Source organism: Erythranthe guttata, chromosome 14 (assembly GCF_056151865.1).
Source record: "Erythranthe guttata isolate IM_541 chromosome 14, IM_541, whole genome shotgun sequence".
Classification (NCBI taxonomy): domain Eukaryota; kingdom Viridiplantae; phylum Streptophyta; class Magnoliopsida; order Lamiales; family Phrymaceae; genus Erythranthe; species Erythranthe guttata.
The window spans coordinates 8,287,422-8,306,549 of NC_142546.1; the positions used below are offsets into that span (position 1 = coordinate 8,287,422).

Sequence of the window (19,128 nt, forward strand, 5' to 3'; positions counted from 1 at the left end):
GTTTATTGTTGGAGGTATGTTTGTTCTCAATCATTGAATATTTCGTTTCTTGGGTTTGAGTGTTTGTATTTTTTGGCGAAAATGAACACGTATACATAATATGATTGTTCTTTAATATTTGTAATATGTGTAGAACAAGCAGACATTTATAAACATAGACATACTATATGAACAAAAACACCGTGTTGTTGCTAACTCCACATGGTCTTCGTTGCCCGTCATTGACGCATACAATCTTTCATGCGGAACTAGGTACTGACTACTACAATATCAAGAAGCTTCTTCAAAGTCTTATTATTATTCTTGATTGTAATGACAAAGGCTTACGATTTTGGTGGCTACAACACCCTAGCACTTCAACCAATAGTTGTTGACTATCATCAGATCCGTTCAGATATGGACAAAGAGCCAAAATGATAACAATGTAGTTGGGTTTTTTCGAGTTTCCGATACAAACCGTGTCCAAAACACAGAAATGTTAAGAAGTTGAAGTTTCCGTGCTACCTATGCCAACTGAAAAGATGCATAGATTCTGTATTAAGAAAATAACAAAGGAAGGTTCTGTATTTAGAATAAATATTGATCAAGACAGAACCTTATTAATTCCTACATAGATGCAAACTAAGATGTAAAAGAAAAATACAGAATAATAAAAGATCTAAAATTACAAGTACAGTCATTTAATTTACACAAAAAGCCCAGCCAGTATCAGACAAACTTTAGGCTCAAATTAAGCACACAAAGTGATCTGGTTTCATTAAAACATTCCAATAAATCTACCCAAAAAATGCAAAAAGTCGTCTGCTTACATTACACAACGAGCAGGCTTAAAATAAGGGGAAATTCATGGTAAAAATTACGAAGCAGACTTGAAATTGAATTTTTATGTTTCCTCACAACGCATCTCGTGCAGCAATCCTACATGTCATAGCATCCGATAGCGAAGATATCCCTAATTCCACTGCTGATATTTTGTAGTGCTGGTGGATAAAATAAGAAAATAAAAGAATTTAAATCCGACCATCAACCAACAATAACAAATTTACAACGAAAATTGGTTTTCACATAAATAACAAACCTTATGTATTTGGGCTTGGTCGGCCCGTTTTTCCAATTCCTCCAAGCCAATTTCGGTCCCCTTGACAAGACTCTTTATCACAATCATCTGCCAAAACATAGTCAAATTGTTTCGCAATCACCTTCTTACGAAAAAAAATCCTAAGGCGGTGTTTGGATGTGGATAGAAGAATTTGAGGGAGATTTTAAATTTTTAAATCCATAATAACAAATCCAGTGAGCTTGTTTTGATTGAGTCATTTGATAATAGATTTTAATTTTTTCCTCATTTGGAGGCTTTTCAAATCCTTCGTATTAGGATTCATTTCTAATCATTCAATCCAAACGCAGCCTAAGGGTTGCATTTGAATGGGAGGATTTGAGGGATTGATTTCAAATCTACAATAACAAACCGTTGAGATTGTTCGGTTTGAGTCATTTAACAAGGAATTTCAAGTTCATAGTTCTCGTTTTTTTAGTTGTTTTCAAATATTCCCCATTTCAAATTCTTCAATCCAAACGCAGCCTAACTTGTCGTATCTGGATGAGAGGATTTGAGGGAATGACTTTAAAATCCATAACAACAAATCAATTCAACTTGTTCAGACAATTTGGATCGATTCATTTCACAATGGATTTCAAATCACTCTCGTTTGGAGTGATTTGAAATCCTTCCACAAATCCTATCCCCAAATCCAAATGCACTATAAAAGCGACGAGATAGAACAAACACATAATTCAAGAACATAGTATCTCACCTCATCAGCCGAAGCACCAAAACGAGCAACAAGGATGTAAGTTGTGCTGTCAGAAATTCCGCATCTTTTTAGGGATTCTGATATCTGCGTACAAAGAGTAAGAAAAAAAAAAGTAATTAAAAATTATAAAATAAATTCAAAAAGAACAGTGATAAGCATAAAATGAAGGGCGGGATGATTTATTACGTGTTTAGAACCGGAGTAGTTGTAAACAAGCTCCGAATGAAGAGTGCGTGTAGTCAACGAGTCTCGTGATTTGGTTACAAGGGTCTTTTGTGCAGCAGCAAAAAGTGGGAAAACATCCGGTATCTGTCTCAAAATGCAAGAGATAGATTTAGCTCTACATCAATTATAGTAGATACCATATCAAGCCTCGTTTTTTTTACTTGATCCATTCTGAAACGAATTAATTGATTATGTTGTGGGCCAACATATATATATATATATATATATATATATATATATATATATATATATATATATATATATATATATATATATATATATATATATATATATACAGAGAGAGAGAGAGAGAGAGAGAGAGAGAGAGAGAGAGAGTTTTTAACAAAAAGAAAAGGAAATGTTGATTTTACGACGAGTTAAACTTACGAGTGAAGCATTGAGAAATGCTACTTCAGGATCTAAAGTTCCGGTTTGCATCAGATCAACAAGTTCTCTACATAAAAGAACAGACGACCGTAAAAATAATTCAATCAATCGATAATGTAAGAGGTGCAGTGCCAAAATTCGTTATTAGAAATGCAAATTAGTAACCGGGAGAATCTACGTTGAACAGTTTAACTGCTGTAATGAGAAAAAGAAAAAAAAGAGCAAATGTAATACCACTACCGCTTCTTCTACTTATAGGGGTGTGAACGAGCCGAGCTCGAGCTCAACTAATTGTAATCGAGTTCGAGCTTTTGTCGAGCCGGGGGCTCAACTCGTTAACTCAAACAACGTCAATTAAAATAGTATTTTTATGGGTGATGTTTATCTTTCTGGACGAATTAAATGTTTCAGGAATTAAAGATACGATTTTTTTTTTGAAGAAACTGTAATTCTGAAAATAATATAATCCCAAAGTTATACTACGAATGATGAAAACTAAAATTTGAAACCAATTTTCGCATTTACAGAATTGCAAATGTTAGCAGCAAGCAAAATCAAAATGAAAATTGTATTAGCATCTCAAACTACGAAGAACAACTACAATTTTTTTTTTCAACACACGGAAACGCAGAAAATATTACATGAGAAAAGAATAATTAATTACTTGGAGTTGGTGACGTCGACGAAGAGAGCAAGAGAAAGGGTAGTACCGCCGCCGATCTCGAAAGTTTTCATGGCTGCTGAGATGGGGTGAATGAAGAACGGATAAAATGAAATGATTTTTGTTTTGTTTTACGGAAATTGAAAAAGGTAAAAAATTAGTGGCGATTGAGTGATGAAATTAGGGTTTTAGGGTTTTCCGAAATCGAAAATTAATTAAATAAAAATGAATAAAATTAAAAAAAAAAAAAAAAGAGAAATAAAACGCGGCAGGTAGGGGTCGAACCTACGACTTTCTGCTTAGGAAACAGACGCTCTATCCACTGAGCTACAGGCGCTTGTTGTTTCTCTTTACTCTATTAAAGCTTTAAATCTTCTTTGAGATTTTCGAAATAAAATATTGTATATACCAGTTCGAACTGATTTAATAAAAATAAATATACTTGGAACTATCTACATTATGTACTTTAATTCTGAAATTTTAATTAACTTATGCATTAACTTTATAGGAGATTGTAATTCAAACTTTTGTTTATTAATAAATTTTTGTGATTTCACTTCAAATTTGATTGGACATAGTCCAAAAGGCATACTGAATTGATTTTCTAAGGCCCACCAAGTAATATCCATTATGGCTATACATGTTAAGCTCATCAAAGTCAAATATTTTTACTCGTCAAAAAATAAAAAGTCAAATATGCTACATAAACATTTATTTTTAAATGTTACACCGGTGAAATATATGAAGTGCCTATGAAATTATGAGGCTACTTAGCTAGGGGTGGAAATTCGAACGGACATTTCGATTCTCATCGATTTTGATCCAAAAAATTTCTATTTCCTTACAATATTTTTCATTCCAAATCCTGAAATTTCAGGTTTTGATTTTTTTTCTACTGTTCTTTGTTCGGAATTGAAACATATATGATATTCTGATTTCTGATCTGATTTTAATTTTCGAGAAGTCGCAATTTTTTTTTCTCCCAAAACTTAACTTATAATGTCAATTTTGTTAAGCATTTTATATGTTAGGCAACTAAAACAATTGGAATTTTTCTAATTCCGTTGATTCTTATCCAAAATTTTCTGAGTTTGGAATGACTTTTTTCGTTCGAATTTATGAAAATACGAATTCCGATTTTCCTTCAACAAAATTAGAATTACATTTTCACTTTCGAAAATAATCAAAAAAAGATATTAATTTCGATCTGATCCATCTAATTTACATCGCAAATAATTTATCCACAAACTAAAGCTCGATCGAGTACAAATAATACTCGAGAAGTTTCCCGAGAATATAGGGCAAGATGCTAAGTACCAAAACCTTAATATATATATATATATATATATATATATATATATATATATATATATATATATATATATATATATATATATATATATATATATATATATATCCATTGATGTAACAAAGAAAATCGTGCAAGAGTAACATAAATAAATAGTTGAATCTAAAATTAGGAGTAGTAATAAGACAAAGGTTGTTCACTAAATGGGAGACAAATAAGAACCACAAAATTTACCCAAGTTTTCTCCACCTCTTGACGATGGGTTTTGGCCATTTATTTATTTACTTTTAATTTTTATTTTTATTTTTATTTTCATGGGGAATATGCTAATCAATAAAAAAAAAAAACCATTTGACTAAGATTTAACCATGTGAAATTCAAACTTAATTAGTATTGGAAATACTTATCCGAGATTTAAATTATATTTGTCAGAGCAATTGACAGTGAAGCAAGAGACCATAATTATTATTTTGTTTAAAGATAAATTAATTAATTAATTCACTCTCCCATGTTATAGAGTACTCTAATTTTCACTAGAATTTTGGCCAAGGTCCAAAAGTTGTTACTACAATTAGAATTAAGTCATGTATTATGTATATAGGTTCATGCAATGTTCAATCTAATCAATGTATATAACCGGGGTTAGAAGGGTGATTAGTCGTCTCGTAAATTAATTATGTCAAAGATAAATATAAGATGGGATTTTTTGTTAGTTGATCAAAACCAAATTTTGATAATAATTAGAGTTGTTTTCTAAATCAAAGAGTTCAAGTGTAAGACGGTGTTTGCAAAAGTTTTTGAAAAGTGATTCTGAGCTTTTTTGGACTTAGAATTACTTTTAAAATATTTACAATACCATTTTTACTTCTACTTCTTTTAAAATAAAATAAACTGTTTTAAGCTAAAATATGAATAGCATCCAATGAACCAACCTCTCCTAAAATAAGTTGTTGGAAATTGATTTTTTATGAAATTAGCAAACTATAGTACAACTTTTAGAAATAAATAGTTATTATTAATTTAAATCGGTTAATTGAAGTTATTAATCTAGATACTGTTGTGCCAACTGTGCCAACATGAAGGCACAATTTACACCATGTCCGTTGTTTTTGGGCGGCTGCTTTGTGCTTCGAAAAGCCAATAAATTGTGACTTCAACAAAATTTGTTCAAAAACATTTCATCAATTTTTTTTTTTAATTTTTTTTTCACTTTAGCACTTTAATTTGATTGTATGTAATATAACTTTAATGGGATGAATGATTTGTTATTGGTCCAACGTCGAAAATTGATAAATTTTATACATTGTTCATACGTGAAACATAGCGAATATATATATCCTCGTTCTTTAAATTAGTCTTTTACGGTTTTTTCAGATGAATTCTTCTACCCAAACCGATTTATGCTGGCATTATAGCGTGTTGGTACCTATTTAACATGATTATTATACTTCATCTCCGCGTTTTATAACAGGGAGTTAGATGTTACAGCTATTTGTTTACACTGGATTGATTTCAGCGGCATATCTGATTAAATAACAATTGATTAAGTACATATACACATGCGTTTGTGTGATTATGTGTAGATATATAGATTTACGGTTGAAATTCATCCAATGTAAGTAACCAGATTTAGCATGTAATTACCCTTTTCGAACTCCAAAAGAACCCGATGATTGAGGCCGTTTTGTCTTGAATAGCCTATAGTTTTTCTTTAATATTTTTCTATATATATAAAAAAAAATTGAAAATTCCTATGTCCACATGCATGAAGCATGGAGCTCCAATATATATATAAAATCACATTGCATGTGTGTACTCCAACATTTAGTACACCAAAATCAAGAAGAAATCCAAACACTTCCCAATTATGGCATATTTCTTAAACATAATCAACAAAGATCAAGAAAATCAAAGCCTCTACAATAATCCAAGAATCTCATTCTCAAGTGATTTTGGTGTCTTTCCTCAACTAGAAAACACCTATCGAGAAGCCCCCGTTTCTTCCGATTTCGAGTTTTCCGCCCCCGATTACAACTCCATGAGTATCTCAGCCGACGAGATTTTCTCCAACGGAAAAATGTTGCCGTTGAGTACTCGAAATAGTAATTGCCCAAAAGTAGGCACTACTCTTAGAGACGAGCTTCTTATCGATGACGAGTATAAAGGTGTCGCATCTTCGAAGGGTATACGAAGGTGGAAGAACATGTTAGGGTTGAAGAGAAAACAAGGTATTGAGAAAAGTATTATTAATGGCAATTTGGGAAGAATTGATGAAATGAAGATATCAGAGATGGTTTAATTATGCGCATGTTAGCATTTATTTTTTATTTTTTGATAATAAAGGATGTATGTTAGCATTTGTAAGTGATGATTTGTGAAGTTAGTTGTTTTGTGTGTTATTAAAGTATTGCTAATTGGTAAGTGATGATTTGTGAAGTTAGTTGTTTTGTGTGTTATTAAAGTATTTATTTTTTCCTTTTTTTAGAGGAAGGTACCTCTTTTTTTTTTTTTTTTTTTTTTTTTTTTTTTTTTTTTTTTTCTTCTTTTGTATTGCTGCTAAGGTTGGAGAAAATAATGTAAGGTTTGGGTGGAATGGAATGCAATTTTCGTATTCTACAAATTTCGATCTGAAAATTTTCAATTTTGGAATAAGTATTATCATTTTGATTTTTCGATTTTCTTTCTACAATTTTCGAATTGGAATCGGATATATACAAAGCAATTGGAAATTCTAATTTTCTGTCCAATTTAATTTCAGAAAATTTAATTTCTCCACAAATATATTACAATACCAATATTATTACATATACTTCTTTTAAGGATTCTTTTTTCTTTTGTAATTACATATTTATAAGATTTATTCTGAATATAGTTTATACAAGAGAAATTAATGAATTTGCAATTAGTTTAGTGCCTTCATTCTTCAATTACAAAACATGGTCAAGAAACTATAGACTAAAAAAAATATTTAAAAATAAATAAAAATAGATTCACCATGGAGCACAAGCGATTTCCTTAAAATCGGGATCGTTCTTCGCACAAAGAGCATCAATTTCAGCATCAATCTTTTCAATCCGAGCTCTCATCTCTTCCTCAGCTTCGTCTCTCTCTCTCGATTCTCTTCAACTCAATATCAGCTCCATATTCATGGAAAACAAGAATCAGCTTACGTATTCGAACACGTAGAAATCCAACCACCACTCCTATTTCCTCAAACCCTTTCAAAGTCTTATCCCAACCCTCCATTCGAGTGAGGCCCGTCTTAGGATCGACGGCCCTGATCGAATCTGCTTTCTTGATCATTTCAGAAATCATCTCGGCCGCAAATATACCGTTAAGCCCCCGTACGAGATTCTCGTGAAGAAACATGTTTTGACTCTTGCAGAGCTCGTAGTATTTTGCTCTACAGTCTACAAAGAGTTGGTATTTCGGAGTCGAGAATTATGCCATCTACGTAAATGCTGAAATCTTTAAAGCCCTTTAACTCTTTAAAACTGACGACAGAATATTCCGAGGATCTTTTGTCTTTCGGAACGGGCTTATTACGAATAGGGATTAATCTTTCTGTCTTTTGTGACAGGTACTCGAGATATCTATCCTTTTTAGTCTCTGTGATGTCTGTATTTTCTTCTTCTGGTTCTGTTTTCACTAACAAAATAAATCTTCGCGAAATTTTAAAAAATTCAATAGTCTATTTGGGAAATAACGAATATAAAAGGCGAGACTAATACATGGAACTTGCATGGAAATCTTGATTTGGAGCGGTCGTAAGTAGAACCATCGACTCGTGTTAATCTTGCAGCTTTTGCTATGCATATCTCCATAAAACAAAATAAAAATTACAATTAGAGCAAAACGAATCAATGTATTTATAATAATCGAGAAGTATTAAAGTCGTACGCAATTTTCAATTTAATTTTTCCTCATTTGAGGAGCTTCGATGACTCACCAACCAGAACCGTTCGGTTACATTGGATTTGTACATAGGCTTCATAAAATTAGGGAAATTTGGTGACAGATTTTCTTGAATCGCTCGTGCTCGATCCATACAAGAGCTTCGCAGACCAAAAGAACTATTATTACAAATAGACATAAATAAAACGGTTCAACGAAACAAAATTCAGATCCGAAGCATGAAGATCGCTTATCGATGATATAGTGTTTATATATACGAACTTCATGCATTAGTCTCCCAATTATGGCATCTACAATTATTATGCTTTTGGTTTTTTTGAATTGTCTATGTATCACCTCACTGTAAATAGAGCCTTTTCACCATGGAGCACAAGCAATTTTCTTAAAAACGGGGCCCACGCCCTCGTTTTTCACACTACGAAGAGCATCAATCTCGTCGTCTATCTGTCCAATCCGATTCTCAACTCTCCAGAGCTTCACATTTAGAGCTATCCTCTCTTCTTCAGCTTCGTCTCTCTCGATTCTCATCAACTCGATATCAGCTCCGTATTCACGGAAAACACGAATCAGCTTACGTATTCTAACACGTAAAAATCCCACCACCATACCTAAATCCTCAAAAGCCTTCAAAGTCTTATCCCACCCCTCCATTCGATCGGTGCCCGTCTTAGAATCGGCGGCCCTGATCGAATCGGCTATCTTGATCAATTCAGAAATCATCTCGACCGCCAATTTACCGTTAAGCCCCTGTACGATATTTTCGTGAAGAAACATGTTTTGACTTTTGCAGAGCTCGTAGTATTTGGCTTTACAATGAGTTGGTATTTCGGAGTCGAGAATTCGGGCATCTACGTAAATGCTGAAATCTTTAAAGCCCTTTATGTCTTTAAAACTGACAAGAGAACATTCCGAGGATCTTATGCCGTTTGGCTTACTAATAGGAATTATTTTTTCCTTCTTTTTTGATCGATACTCGAGATATTTATCTCTCCTGGTCCCGGTATTGTCTGTATTTTCTTCTTCTGGCTCTGGTTTCACTAAATAATAAATATTGGCAAAAAATTGTAAAATAATTCAATTTATTGGGGATGTAACGAAAAACAGGACTAAGATGTAAGGAATCACGTACCTGCCTCGACTGGCTCACGGTGAAAATGATCTTGATTTGGAAGGGTCGTAGTAGCTTTCGCAATGTATATCTCAATAAAACAGAATAAAAATACAATCAGAGAAAACTGATCAATGTACGAAAAAATGGGATTTCGAATAGACCAACAAATTATCTTGATCGCATCCAATTCCAGAAAAATGTTTAACTTTATTTGCCACTTTCACCAAGAAAAGAAAATTTTCAACCTGAGAAATATTAAAATCGGAACAATATGATTATAAACTAATTCATTACAACCTTAAATATATCAAGCAAACGATATTCGATTTCCATGTTGTGCTACATGTTGCTCACACTCCATCTATCTATTGTTCTCTATATAAGCTTTTAATTTTGCAGCACCATTAAGTAATTATACCGCACCAATTCTGAAAATTTTAAAAAACGGAAACGATAAAAATAACAAAAAAAAAATCCGTGCAATAAGTTAATTTTACCTTAAACTTGCACGGCTCAATCAATTGAAAAACCAAAACATCTCCCTCGCGCAATTTGTGTGCAATCGAGAAACTTTTCCATCCAGAACTTAGTGTGTGGCTCCCCACCAAGTATTCAGTTTTATACCCTCGATCATTTTCATCCAACAAAACCATCCAACCATCTTTCTTCGGTATATTTGCATGGCAAAACGGCTTTGGAAGAATCTACAATTAAAAATAAATAAAAAATCGTATGGCTTTTTTATTTATACTTTTGATTTCTTTTTTCATTCCAACTTTGATGACTCACCAGCCAGAATTTTCTAGTTACATAGGATTTGCGCAAAGTCTTCAAGAAATTAGGGAAATTTGGTGACAGGTTTGCTTGAATCGCATGTGCTCGATCCATACAAGAGCTTCGCAGACAAATTAAAATTAGTCAAAAAAATAAAATAAAATAAGCAGTTTACGAAACAAACACAGATATAAAAAGCACTTATTGATGATATAGTCTTTATAAGAACTTAAACCATTGAACTTACCATACGATAGGCCTATTTGTACTCACAGTCACAGAGTCTCCCTGCTCAAGCATTAACAAAAGAATCCAGCTGTGACTTTTCATTTTGAAATCCAAATACAAATTTCTGTTTCAAACTATATTACTTAATATGAAAACAGCCCCAAAATTTGCGAAACAACATGAATCGAATAGAGAGCATTTCTGTGGGCCTTGTTTGGGAGCTAGGATAGATGAAAGTTTATCAAATATTTGGGGTTTAAATTTCCAAAAAAAATAAATAAAATCACGTAACAAGTACTACGCAGTACAAGTATAATACAATCGCGTAAACCCCCAAAAATGAAATAATATATGAAAGATTCTTACATTTTTCTTCTGATTGGTAAGATCTATAAGCGCCCCGACCACCTTTTTCTTAAAATTCTTTTTCTTAACCTCCGATGCAGTTCTCTTAGAACTTAGTGGTTCCTTCTTTTGTGCTAGGTATTTGTGATATTTATCTCGATCTGTCTTAATGGGGTCTGAATTTTCTTCTTCTGGCTCTGTTTTAACTAAACAGTAGTGGCGAAATTGTAAAATGCATCAACTTCTTTTGGGCAAATAAAGAAAAAAAGATACGAATATGTGGAATCACATACCTGCCTCAATTAGCTTACGGTGAAAATGATCTTGATTTGGATCATCGACTTTTGTTAATATTGTATCTCTTACAATATATACCTAAAAAAAGAAAAATATGCAATCAGCGATAAGAATGGACTATACTATATTTCCGTGCTTAATTTTGCAGCACCATTAAGCAATACCACCAATTCTGAAATATGTAAAAATGGAAAGAACAAAAATAACAAAGGAATTTGTGCAATAAGTTAGCTCAACGAAATTCTACCTTAAACTTCCACGGCTCAACCAATTGAAAAACCAAGACATCTCCCTCGAGCAATTTGTTTGCAGTCGAGAAACTTTTCCATCCAAAAGTTAGTGCGTATCTATCCCTCACTTCCATCATGTACTTCGTATCATGCAATTGATCATTTTCATCCAACAAAACTATTATACCATCTTCCTTGGGTAGATGTGCGTCACAAAACAGCTTAGGTAAAGTCTACAATCAATTAAAAGAGAAATTCGATTCAATTTACATGGATTCTTTTATACAACTCGAGATATTTTTTTTTCTTCTTTATGCCCTCATTTGAAGAGCACTTGCACAACTTAGACTGACTTACCAACCGTTGTTTTGTAATTACATGCGACATTTGCATAGGCTTCACAAAACTAGGGAAATCTGGTGATAAGTTTGCCTGCATCGAGTGTGCTCGATCCATAGTAGGGTTTTGGAGACCAAAAGAACTATACGAATAGGTAAGAAAATAATTCAACGAAATAAATACAGATATACAAATATCACTTGCAACAACTTAAAGCATTGCACTTACCATACGATAGCTTTATCTGTACTCACAGAGTCTCCCTGCTCAAGCATTAATAAAAATTTCTCATATGTCAGAGAAAAATCGAGGAGAACAAAGACTAGTAATTTCATCCTTCAAACGATACGAAATTAGTCGAAATTACTACCTACTCATATTAATTACCAAGATGCCCGATCACAAACTCGTAATTACGACATCTAAAGCATATAATCAATCCAGCTGCGAGTTTTTTCATCTTAAAATCCAACATAAATTTCTGTTTCGAACATAAATTATGTCACATTAGACGCCCGTCTTCGTGTTTTCGTGGTATCGAAATACGAAATCAAAAAACATCTGGAAGCAGCATATATATATAACTTAATGTAAAAATCCACAAAATTGGCAATCGACGTAAAATTAAACAGATCAAATCATTTCAGTAGGAATTGTTTAGGAGCTAAAATTAGGTTACAAATCAAATATTTGGGGTTTAAATTTCCCAAAAAAAAAATCACGTTACAAATTCCAGAAAATGAAATAATAAGTGAAGAATTCTTACATTCTTCTTCTGCTTGGTGAGATTCAGTAGCCTCTGCTCGGCCGGCTTTTTCTTAAGCTCCCATGCAGTCCTCTGTTTAAGCAGCTATAATTAAAGTATTAATAACAAAAGAAAATAAATAAGTAAAAGATTAGCATTTTCTAGAGAGAGAGAGGAGAGAGAAACCATGCATGGAGTCGGAAGAAGAATTAGTAGCATGGCTTCGTTTCGAACCAGCCATTGAAGAGAAAATGGCGTCGATCGATCGTAGAGTTTAGAAGAAGAGCTGCTGATTTTGTTCATCTTTTTGCAGTATTGTAAAGTTGGTCATTCTCTTTCCAAATTGGGGGGAAACTTCTAGAACTCTCTAGATAATTTATTTATAATTTGTTTTTGTTTGTTTTTTTTTTTTTTTTTTTGTCTTTTTAGTCCCATCTTCATTTCATTTTACAAAAATACCCCACATGGGAATAATGTGGGTGCGTTTCTGTGATTCTCACCGAACCGGCGAACCGGCCGGTGAGACCAATCTGAAACCGTTCAAATCACCGTCAATTTTCAAAAATTTACTGTTAAGTTTTCAACCGATTTCAGAAGTTCAGTGTCGGTTTTCCGCATAATTGACAATACATAAGCTTATGTGAATTTTCATCCAATTCTCAGAAGCTTTACGTCGATTTCAACTAATTTTCACAAATTCGCTGCCATACTTGATAGAAAGAAAACTCAAATTAATAGGCGTGCTCTCTCTCTCTCTCTCTCTATCTCTCTTGTGACATTCGTTGTAAAGCTTTATCATATAGCCGAGGTGCATAATTTGTTGCGATTTCAACGTTCGTTGTAAAGCATATGAATCTAACAGTTGTATTTGACATTAGTTGAAAGTTAATCCGCCACAGCATAGGTATTTTCGTCCATACGTGCAAAAGAAAGATGCTTGCGACTATTCATTCTACAAAATTTCTTATTCACATTAGTTCGTCCTTATGTTCACCTCTTCATCTATTTCTTCATGCACAACAGTACGTATAAGGATCAGACAATAGTTTGAACGTATTACCGTGAAACTGCATTCTACAAATAACCATCAAAACCGGACGGATATTTTAAAGTAAATTCGCACGACTTCCCCCAAAACAACCTTGTGCCATCGGACAAAATTTGATGGGCACCGGGCGTGGTGCTCTATACTAGTATATATATATATATATATATATATATATATATATATATATATATATATATATAGAATAGATACATGAAGCTTCTGCATTTCACTAATAGCGTTGTTTCACCATGGAGCACAAGCGATTTCCTTTAAAACGGGGCCCATGCTTTCATTTTTCGCACTAAGAGCATCAATCTCGGCATCTATTTCTCCGATCCAATTCTCAACTCTCCAGAGCTTCACATTTAGAGCTATCCGCTCTTCTTCAGCTTCGTCTCTCTCGATTCTCTTCAACTCGATACCAGCTCTGTATTCACGAAAAACACGAATTAGCTTACGTATTCGAACACGTAGAAATCCAACCACCATTCCTATTTCCTCAAACCCTTTCAAAGTCTTATCCCAACCCTCCATTAGACCGGGGGCCGTCTTAGAATCGACGGCCCTGATCGCATCGGCTATTCTGATCGTCTCTGAAATCATCTCGACCGCCAATTTACCGTTAAGCCCTTGGACGAGGTTTTCGTGAAGGAACATATTTCGACTTTTGCAGAGCCCGTAGTACTTTTCTTTACAATCAGTTGGTATTTCGGAGTCGATAGTTAGGCCGTCTATGTAAATGCTGAAATCTTTAAAGTCTTTAAAACCAAGAAGAGTTTTAATATTCCAAGGATCTTTCTGTACCGAAGCTGTCACTGTAGGAAGCATATTCATCTCGAGCAGGCTTACGAATAGGAGTCGTTCTATCTGTCTTCGTCTTCTGTGATATGCGCTCGAGATATTTATTTCGAGTTCTCTCAATGGGGTCTGAATTTTCTTCTTCTGGTTCTGTTTTCGCTAAACAGTAGTGGCGAAATTGTAAAAAATCATCAATTTCTTGGGCAAATAGCGAAAACAAGACTAACAAATGTGGAAGCATGCACGTACCTGCCTCGATCGGCTTACGGTGAAAACGATCTCGATTTGGACCATCGACTTTTGTTAATCTTGTATCTTTTACAATGTATACCTCAAGAAAACAAAATAAAAAATACACAATCAGGACAATACTATATGTACCGTTAAATTTATCTTGTCTCGTCTCCAATTTCAGACAGTGTATATATAATTCACGTTCCACATTCACCAAGAACAAGAAAATTTGCATTAGAACCTTAAAATATGTAAAAATGGAAACAATAAAGTTGCGCAATAAGTTAGATCAACGAAACTACCTTAAACTTGCAAGGCTCGATCAATTGAAAAACCAAGACATCTCCCTCGAGCAACGCGTGTGCAGTCGAGAAACTTCTCCATCCACCAGTTAGGTCAAATCTATCCCTCACTCTCACCACGTAGTTTATATTATACGATTGATCATTTTCATCCAAAAAAACTATCATACCATCCTTCTTCGGTAAATGTGCGTCACAAAACAGCTTAGGTAAAGTCTACAATCAATTAAAACAACAATTCAATTCACATGGATTTGTATATATGCTCGAATTTTTTTATTTTTTATTTTTTTTAAATTGTTTGAAGAGCATGTGCACAACTTCGAACGACTCACCAACTCGAATTTTCGAGCTACATGCGATATTTGCATAGGCTTCGCAAAACTAGGGAAATGTGGTGACAGATTTGCTTGAATCGTCTGCGCCCGATTCATAGCAGAGCTTCGGAGACCAAAAGAACTACAAGATTACAGAAGAAAAAAAATTAGTTCAACGAAATAAACAAATATAAAAAAAAATCACTTCATTCAAATTTCCAACGAAATAGTCTTTACAAGAAATTAAAGCATTGCACTTACCGTTTATAAGGCCTATCCGTACTCACAGAGTCTCCCTGTTCAAGCATCAATACAAGTTTCTCATAATATGATCATAAATTACACGAAATTACGAAGCTGCCCAATCGAATAATCCTCTTCTTCGTTTTTCATCTCATTACGAAATCTAAAAATCACCGAATTCCAATTTCGTCTTAAAATCCACAAACTAATTTCTATTTTAAACTACATTTCATCTCATATTCCAATTTCGGATAGCAATCAGTGCAAACACCCCCAAAATTGCCAATCAACGAAAAATCGAATAGAGAGCATGTATTGATGTAGGCCTTGTTTGGGAGCTGAGATTAGGTTAGATAGATGGTATAATCAAAATTTATCAAACATTTAGGGTTTTAAATATTTTTTTTTAAATCTCAAATTACATACAAATACAACGCAATACAAGTATAATATAATCGCATAAACCCCAAAAATTGAAATAATAAGTGAAAAAATTCTTACATTCTTCTTCTTCTTCTTCTGATTGGTAAGATCCATTAGCCTCTGCTCGGCCGGCTTTTTCTTAAGCTCCCATGCAGTCCTCTGTTTAAGCCGTTATTATTAAAGCATTAAATACTAAACCAAATAAATAAGTAAAAGATTAACATTTTCTAGAGAGAGAGAGAGAGGGAGGAGAGAGAAACCATGGAGTCAGAAGAAGAAGAAGAAGAAGAAAAATAGCTACGTTTAGAACCAGCCATTGAAGAGAAGCTTCACAAGAGAAGCAAACAGCTTATAGAAGAGCTTACTGTAAAGTTGGTCGACTCCAAATGGGGGAGAACTTTCTAGAAGAGTGTAGTGCTTGCAAAATCGATTTTTGCTTTTATTTCTCTTAAAATAAGTTGTTTTAAATTATAATTTTACAATTTAAAAAACAAGTACTTGTGTATAAGTTGTTTTAAATTATAATTTTATAATTTTAATAACAAGTACTTGTGTATCTGCTTTTTCTATTTAAATTGAATTTCCAGATTTTTTGCAAATACTTCCAACTTTTAGAATTAAGGGTATAATATCAATTTAACTCATAATTACTAACTTGTGATTTAATTTAAGCTCTTGCAAACACTTAGGTGGTGTTTGCAAAAACTTTTACAAATTATTTCTCTTAAAATAAGCAGCTTTAAGTTATAATTTGTTAAGCATCTATGATCCTATTTTTCTATTTAAATTTATTTTCCAGTAGATTTGCAAACACCTCCAAATTTTAAAAATAAGCACTTAAAACTTACTTAACTCACAATCCATAACTTCTGTTTTTAATATATATATATATATATATATATATATATATATATATATATATATATATATATATATATATATATATATATATATATATATATATATATATATATATAACTAAAAATGCCCTTTCCACTAATGTTTGTGTCAGCATGAGTTTGGAAGAATTGTCCATGTGGAGGAGATCCAGGTGTTGGCGACCCAAAATCGGATGCCGTCTGCACTTGTGTGTGCTACATGACACTATAAGGCTACGATTAATTTGAAATTACGACATCATTCAAATTGTAAATTGACAAATATATACACTAGTCACTATTGATGTTACAACAAGAGAGAGATCGATCATTTTCACCACGGGCAATGCGCAATTTCTTTAAAAACAGGATCGAGGCTCTCGTTTTCCGCACCAAGAGCATCAATTTCGGAATCTATCTTCTCTATCCGAGTCTTAACTCTCGATAATTTCACATCAAGGGCTCTCATTTCTTCTTCTGCTCCATCTCTCTCCACTCTCTTCAACCGAACACTAGCTTGATTTTCACGAGAAATACTAAGCAGCTCGTGTATTCTAACGCGTAGAAACCCCACCACCATCCCTAAATCCTCGAAAGCTTTCAAAGTCTTATCCCAGCCCTCCATTCGCGCAGGGGCCGTTTTAGAATCGACGGCCCTGATCGCATCTGCTATCTTGATTGTTTCGGAAATCATCTCGGCTGCTAATTTACCGTTTAGCCCTTGGACGAGATTTTCGTGGAGGAACATGTTTCGACTTTTGCAGAGCTCGTAATACTTTGCTTTACAATGAGTTGGCATTTCGGAGTCGATGATTATGCCGTCTACGTAAATGGTGAAATCTTTAAAGCCCTTTACGTCTTTAACATTGATGAGAGAATATTCCGAGGATCTTTTTCCCTTGGCAATTTCGCTGTAGTAATCGTATTCATGTGGATATTCAGTGGGGTTCGTATTTTCTTGTTCCGGTTCTGTTTTCACTAAACAATAGTGGCGGAATTGTAAAATTCACTTTTATTGGGAAACAAAATAAAGACTAAGAAGTGGAATTGCGTACCTGCCTCGATTGACTCGGGATGAAAATTTTGATATGGATGGGTCGTCGTAGTAGCACCGTCGACTTCTGTTAATCTTGTAGCTTTTACAATGTATACCTCAAGAAAACAAAACAAAAATACAATCAGAGAAAAGGATAAAAATCATATCATAGTTACCGTTGAATTATCTCGTCTTGTTTGTTATCTATATACGCTTGAAATTATTTCAAGCGGCACGAACAAACGGAAAGAGTAGAAAAATAACCGATTTTGTGTAATAAAGACTAAGGCGCAAACTGGAATTTACCTTAAACTTGCAAGGCTCGATCAACTGAAAAACCAAGATGTCTCCCTCGAGCAATTTGTGTGCAATCGAGAAACTTTTCCATCCACTAGTTAGTCTATTTTTCCCCACTGCATACTTCGTATTGTACTCTCGATCGTTTTCATCCAACAAAACTAATACACAACTTTGCTTTGGTAGATGAGCATCGCAAAACGGCTTTGGTAGATTCTACAATTGAAAAAAAAAATTAAAAAAAAATTAAAAAATAGTCTTACGGAATTTTTATTTATCTGACGAGCAATTTCGACACTCACCAAACGAAACTCTCCAGTTACATGCGATTTGAGCAAACGCCTCGAAAAATTAGGGTAGAGATTTGTTGCAACTGCTTGTGCTCGATCCATAGCAGAGCTCGATACATCAACACAACTACTATAATCGAGAAAAGAATAATTCAACAAATACAAAAAAAATCAAACTTTATTTTAGTGAACAAAGACTTGTAATCTCATCTTCAAATGATACGAAATTAGTCGTAGTTAGTACCTAAATCACAAACTCATTATATTATATATTATGAAATCGAATCATATAAACCACACCAGACTAATCATGTGTGACAAACTCGACCTAGCGAATAGAAAGAGCTAAAATCAAGTGTGAAAAGCATCCAATTTAATATATTGTTGCAAAAAATGTAAAATTAAAACTGAAAATCACCCACCCTCTCAAAAACCAAAATTGAGTTAAATCAAGTGAAATTATACTACAATTAATAAATATGAAAGAGAAATCAAGAAGAATTTCTCACATTTTCTCCTGATTAATGAGATCCATTCGCCACTTCTCGAACAGCTTTAAGCTGTTACAGAGCATTACAAACTAAATTAAATATATAAATAAATAATAAAATTCACTGAAGACCCATTTTTGTTACCACAATTTGACATTGGAAGAAGAAGAAGAATAATAATTAGGGCTTGGGCTTAGAATAATAACCATAAATTGAAGAGATAGCCTGAATCTTGTTGATTTCGATTTTTTTAATTGTTTTATTTTCATTGAAGTAGTGTGAAGTTTGGGGGTTCAAACCCTTGACCAACACCACCGCTAACTCTTCTTCGTTCTTTTGTTGACGAGATAAAGATTAAATAATCTAGTAAAATCTCATTGTATTATTCGAT

General features: G+C 33.4%; 5 protein-coding genes and 1 non-coding gene across 12 annotated transcripts; 1 reads left to right on the forward strand and 5 right to left on the reverse strand.

Moving 5' to 3' along the window:
• Positions 1–629: 629 nt before the first annotated feature.
• LOC105952002 (EKC/KEOPS complex subunit tprkb-like protein) lies at positions 630–3,288 on the reverse strand. The gene is made up of 6 exons (XM_088814208.1): positions 3,091–3,288; positions 2,427–2,493; positions 2,001–2,123; positions 1,815–1,898; positions 1,079–1,165; positions 630–980 (listed from the first exon to the last, which is right to left on the reverse strand). Exons 1-6 carry the CDS (start codon positions 3,159–3,161, stop codon positions 894–896), a joined length of 519 nt encoding a protein of 172 aa, XP_088670334.1. The 5' UTR covers positions 3,162–3,288; the 3' UTR covers positions 630–893.
• A 63-nt stretch (positions 3,289–3,351) lies between these two features.
• TRNAR-CCU (transfer RNA arginine (anticodon CCU)) lies at positions 3,352–3,424 on the reverse strand. Its single transcript has one exon. It is a non-coding gene; the product is annotated as a tRNA-Arg (tRNA).
• A 2,752-nt stretch (positions 3,425–6,176) lies between these two features.
• On the forward strand, positions 6,177–6,723 carry LOC105952001 (uncharacterized). The gene has a single exon (XM_012975498.2). It carries the CDS (start codon positions 6,264–6,266, stop codon positions 6,693–6,695), a length of 432 nt encoding a protein of 143 aa, XP_012830952.1. The 5' UTR covers positions 6,177–6,263; the 3' UTR covers positions 6,696–6,723.
• Positions 6,724–7,411: 688 nt separating this feature from the next.
• Positions 7,412–15,514, reverse strand: LOC105952090 (B3 domain-containing protein Os01g0234100). The gene is given in 6 exon segments (XM_088814099.1): positions 7,412–7,810; positions 7,812–8,044; positions 14,476–14,557; positions 14,763–14,978; positions 15,098–15,221; positions 15,341–15,514. Coding segments are annotated over 6 exon segments (1,023 nt in total). The 5' UTR covers positions 15,388–15,514; the 3' UTR covers positions 7,412–7,489.
• On the reverse strand, positions 8,242–16,148 carry LOC105952091 (B3 domain-containing protein Os01g0234100-like). Of its 2 annotated transcripts, none has more exons than XM_088814092.1 (12): positions 16,006–16,148; positions 15,824–15,904; positions 11,864–11,898; positions 11,654–11,777; positions 11,314–11,529; positions 11,063–11,144; positions 10,791–10,975; positions 10,444–10,484; positions 10,212–10,317; positions 9,920–10,126; positions 9,441–9,510; positions 8,242–9,348 (listed from the first exon to the last, which is right to left on the reverse strand). In XM_088814092.1, exons 1-12 carry the CDS (start codon positions 16,060–16,062, stop codon positions 8,669–8,671), a joined length of 1,884 nt encoding a protein of 627 aa, XP_088670218.1. In that variant the 5' UTR covers positions 16,063–16,148; the 3' UTR covers positions 8,242–8,668. The 2 variants fall into 2 exon arrangements, with proteins under 2 accessions (XP_088670218.1, XP_088670217.1); XM_088814091.1 differs by lacking the exons at positions 15,824–15,904; positions 16,006–16,148 and adding exons at positions 12,402–12,473; positions 12,567–12,723.
• Positions 16,149–16,863: 715 nt separating this feature from the next.
• LOC105952089 (B3 domain-containing protein Os01g0234100) lies at positions 16,864–19,067 on the reverse strand. 6 transcript variants are annotated; one of them, XM_088814096.1, is made up of 6 exons: positions 18,944–19,067; positions 18,756–18,806; positions 18,259–18,376; positions 17,966–18,172; positions 17,679–17,775; positions 16,864–17,601 (listed from the first exon to the last, which is right to left on the reverse strand). In XM_088814096.1, exons 2-6 carry the CDS (start codon positions 18,779–18,781, stop codon positions 16,958–16,960), a joined length of 1,092 nt encoding a protein of 363 aa, XP_088670222.1. In that variant the 5' UTR covers positions 18,782–18,806; positions 18,944–19,067; the 3' UTR covers positions 16,864–16,957. The 6 variants fall into 6 exon arrangements, with proteins under 6 accessions (XP_088670222.1, XP_088670224.1, XP_088670223.1 ...); XM_088814098.1 differs by having other exon boundaries at positions 16,864–17,592; positions 18,944–19,056; XM_088814097.1 differs by having other exon boundaries at positions 18,259–18,373; positions 18,944–19,017.
• Between the last annotated feature and the right edge of the window lie 61 nt (positions 19,068–19,128).

Coding starts and splice junctions, on each gene's coding strand:
- LOC105952002 (XM_088814208.1), bottom strand. CDS start 3,161: ATGAAAACTTTCGAGATCGGCGGCGGTACTACCCTTTCTCTTGCTCTC. Junction 2,124..2,426: donor CATTTCTCAATGCTTCACTC/GTAAGTTTAACT, acceptor ATTTTGAGACAG/ATACCGGATGTTTTCCCACT. Junction 1,166..1,814: donor TTGGTGCTTCGGCTGATGAG/GTGAGATACTAT, acceptor ATGTTTTGGCAG/ATGATTGTGATAAAGAGTCT.
- LOC105952001 (XM_012975498.2), top strand. CDS start 6,264: ATGGCATATTTCTTAAACATAATCAACAAAGATCAAGAAAATCAAAGC.
- LOC105952091 (XM_088814091.1), bottom strand. CDS start 12,683: ATGAACAAAATCAGCAGCTCTTCTTCTAAACTCTACGATCGATCGACG. Junction 12,474..12,566: donor TTCTTCCGACTCCATGCATG/GTTTCTCTCTCC, acceptor CTGCTTAAACAG/AGGACTGCATGGGAGCTTAA. Junction 10,318..10,443: donor ACAAATAGGCCTATCGTATG/GTAAGTTCAATG, acceptor TTGTCTGCGAAG/CTCTTGTATGGATCGAGCAC.
- LOC105952089 (XM_088814093.1), bottom strand. CDS start 18,946: ATGGTTATTATTCTAAGCCCAAGCCCTAATTATTATTCTTCTTCTTCT. Junction 18,173..18,258: donor TAACTGGAGAGTTTCGTTTG/GTGAGTGTCGAA, acceptor TTTCAATTGTAG/AATCTACCAAAGCCGTTTTG. Junction 17,776..17,965: donor TCGAGCCTTGCAAGTTTAAG/GTAAATTCCAGT, acceptor TGTTTTCTTGAG/GTATACATTGTAAAAGCTAC.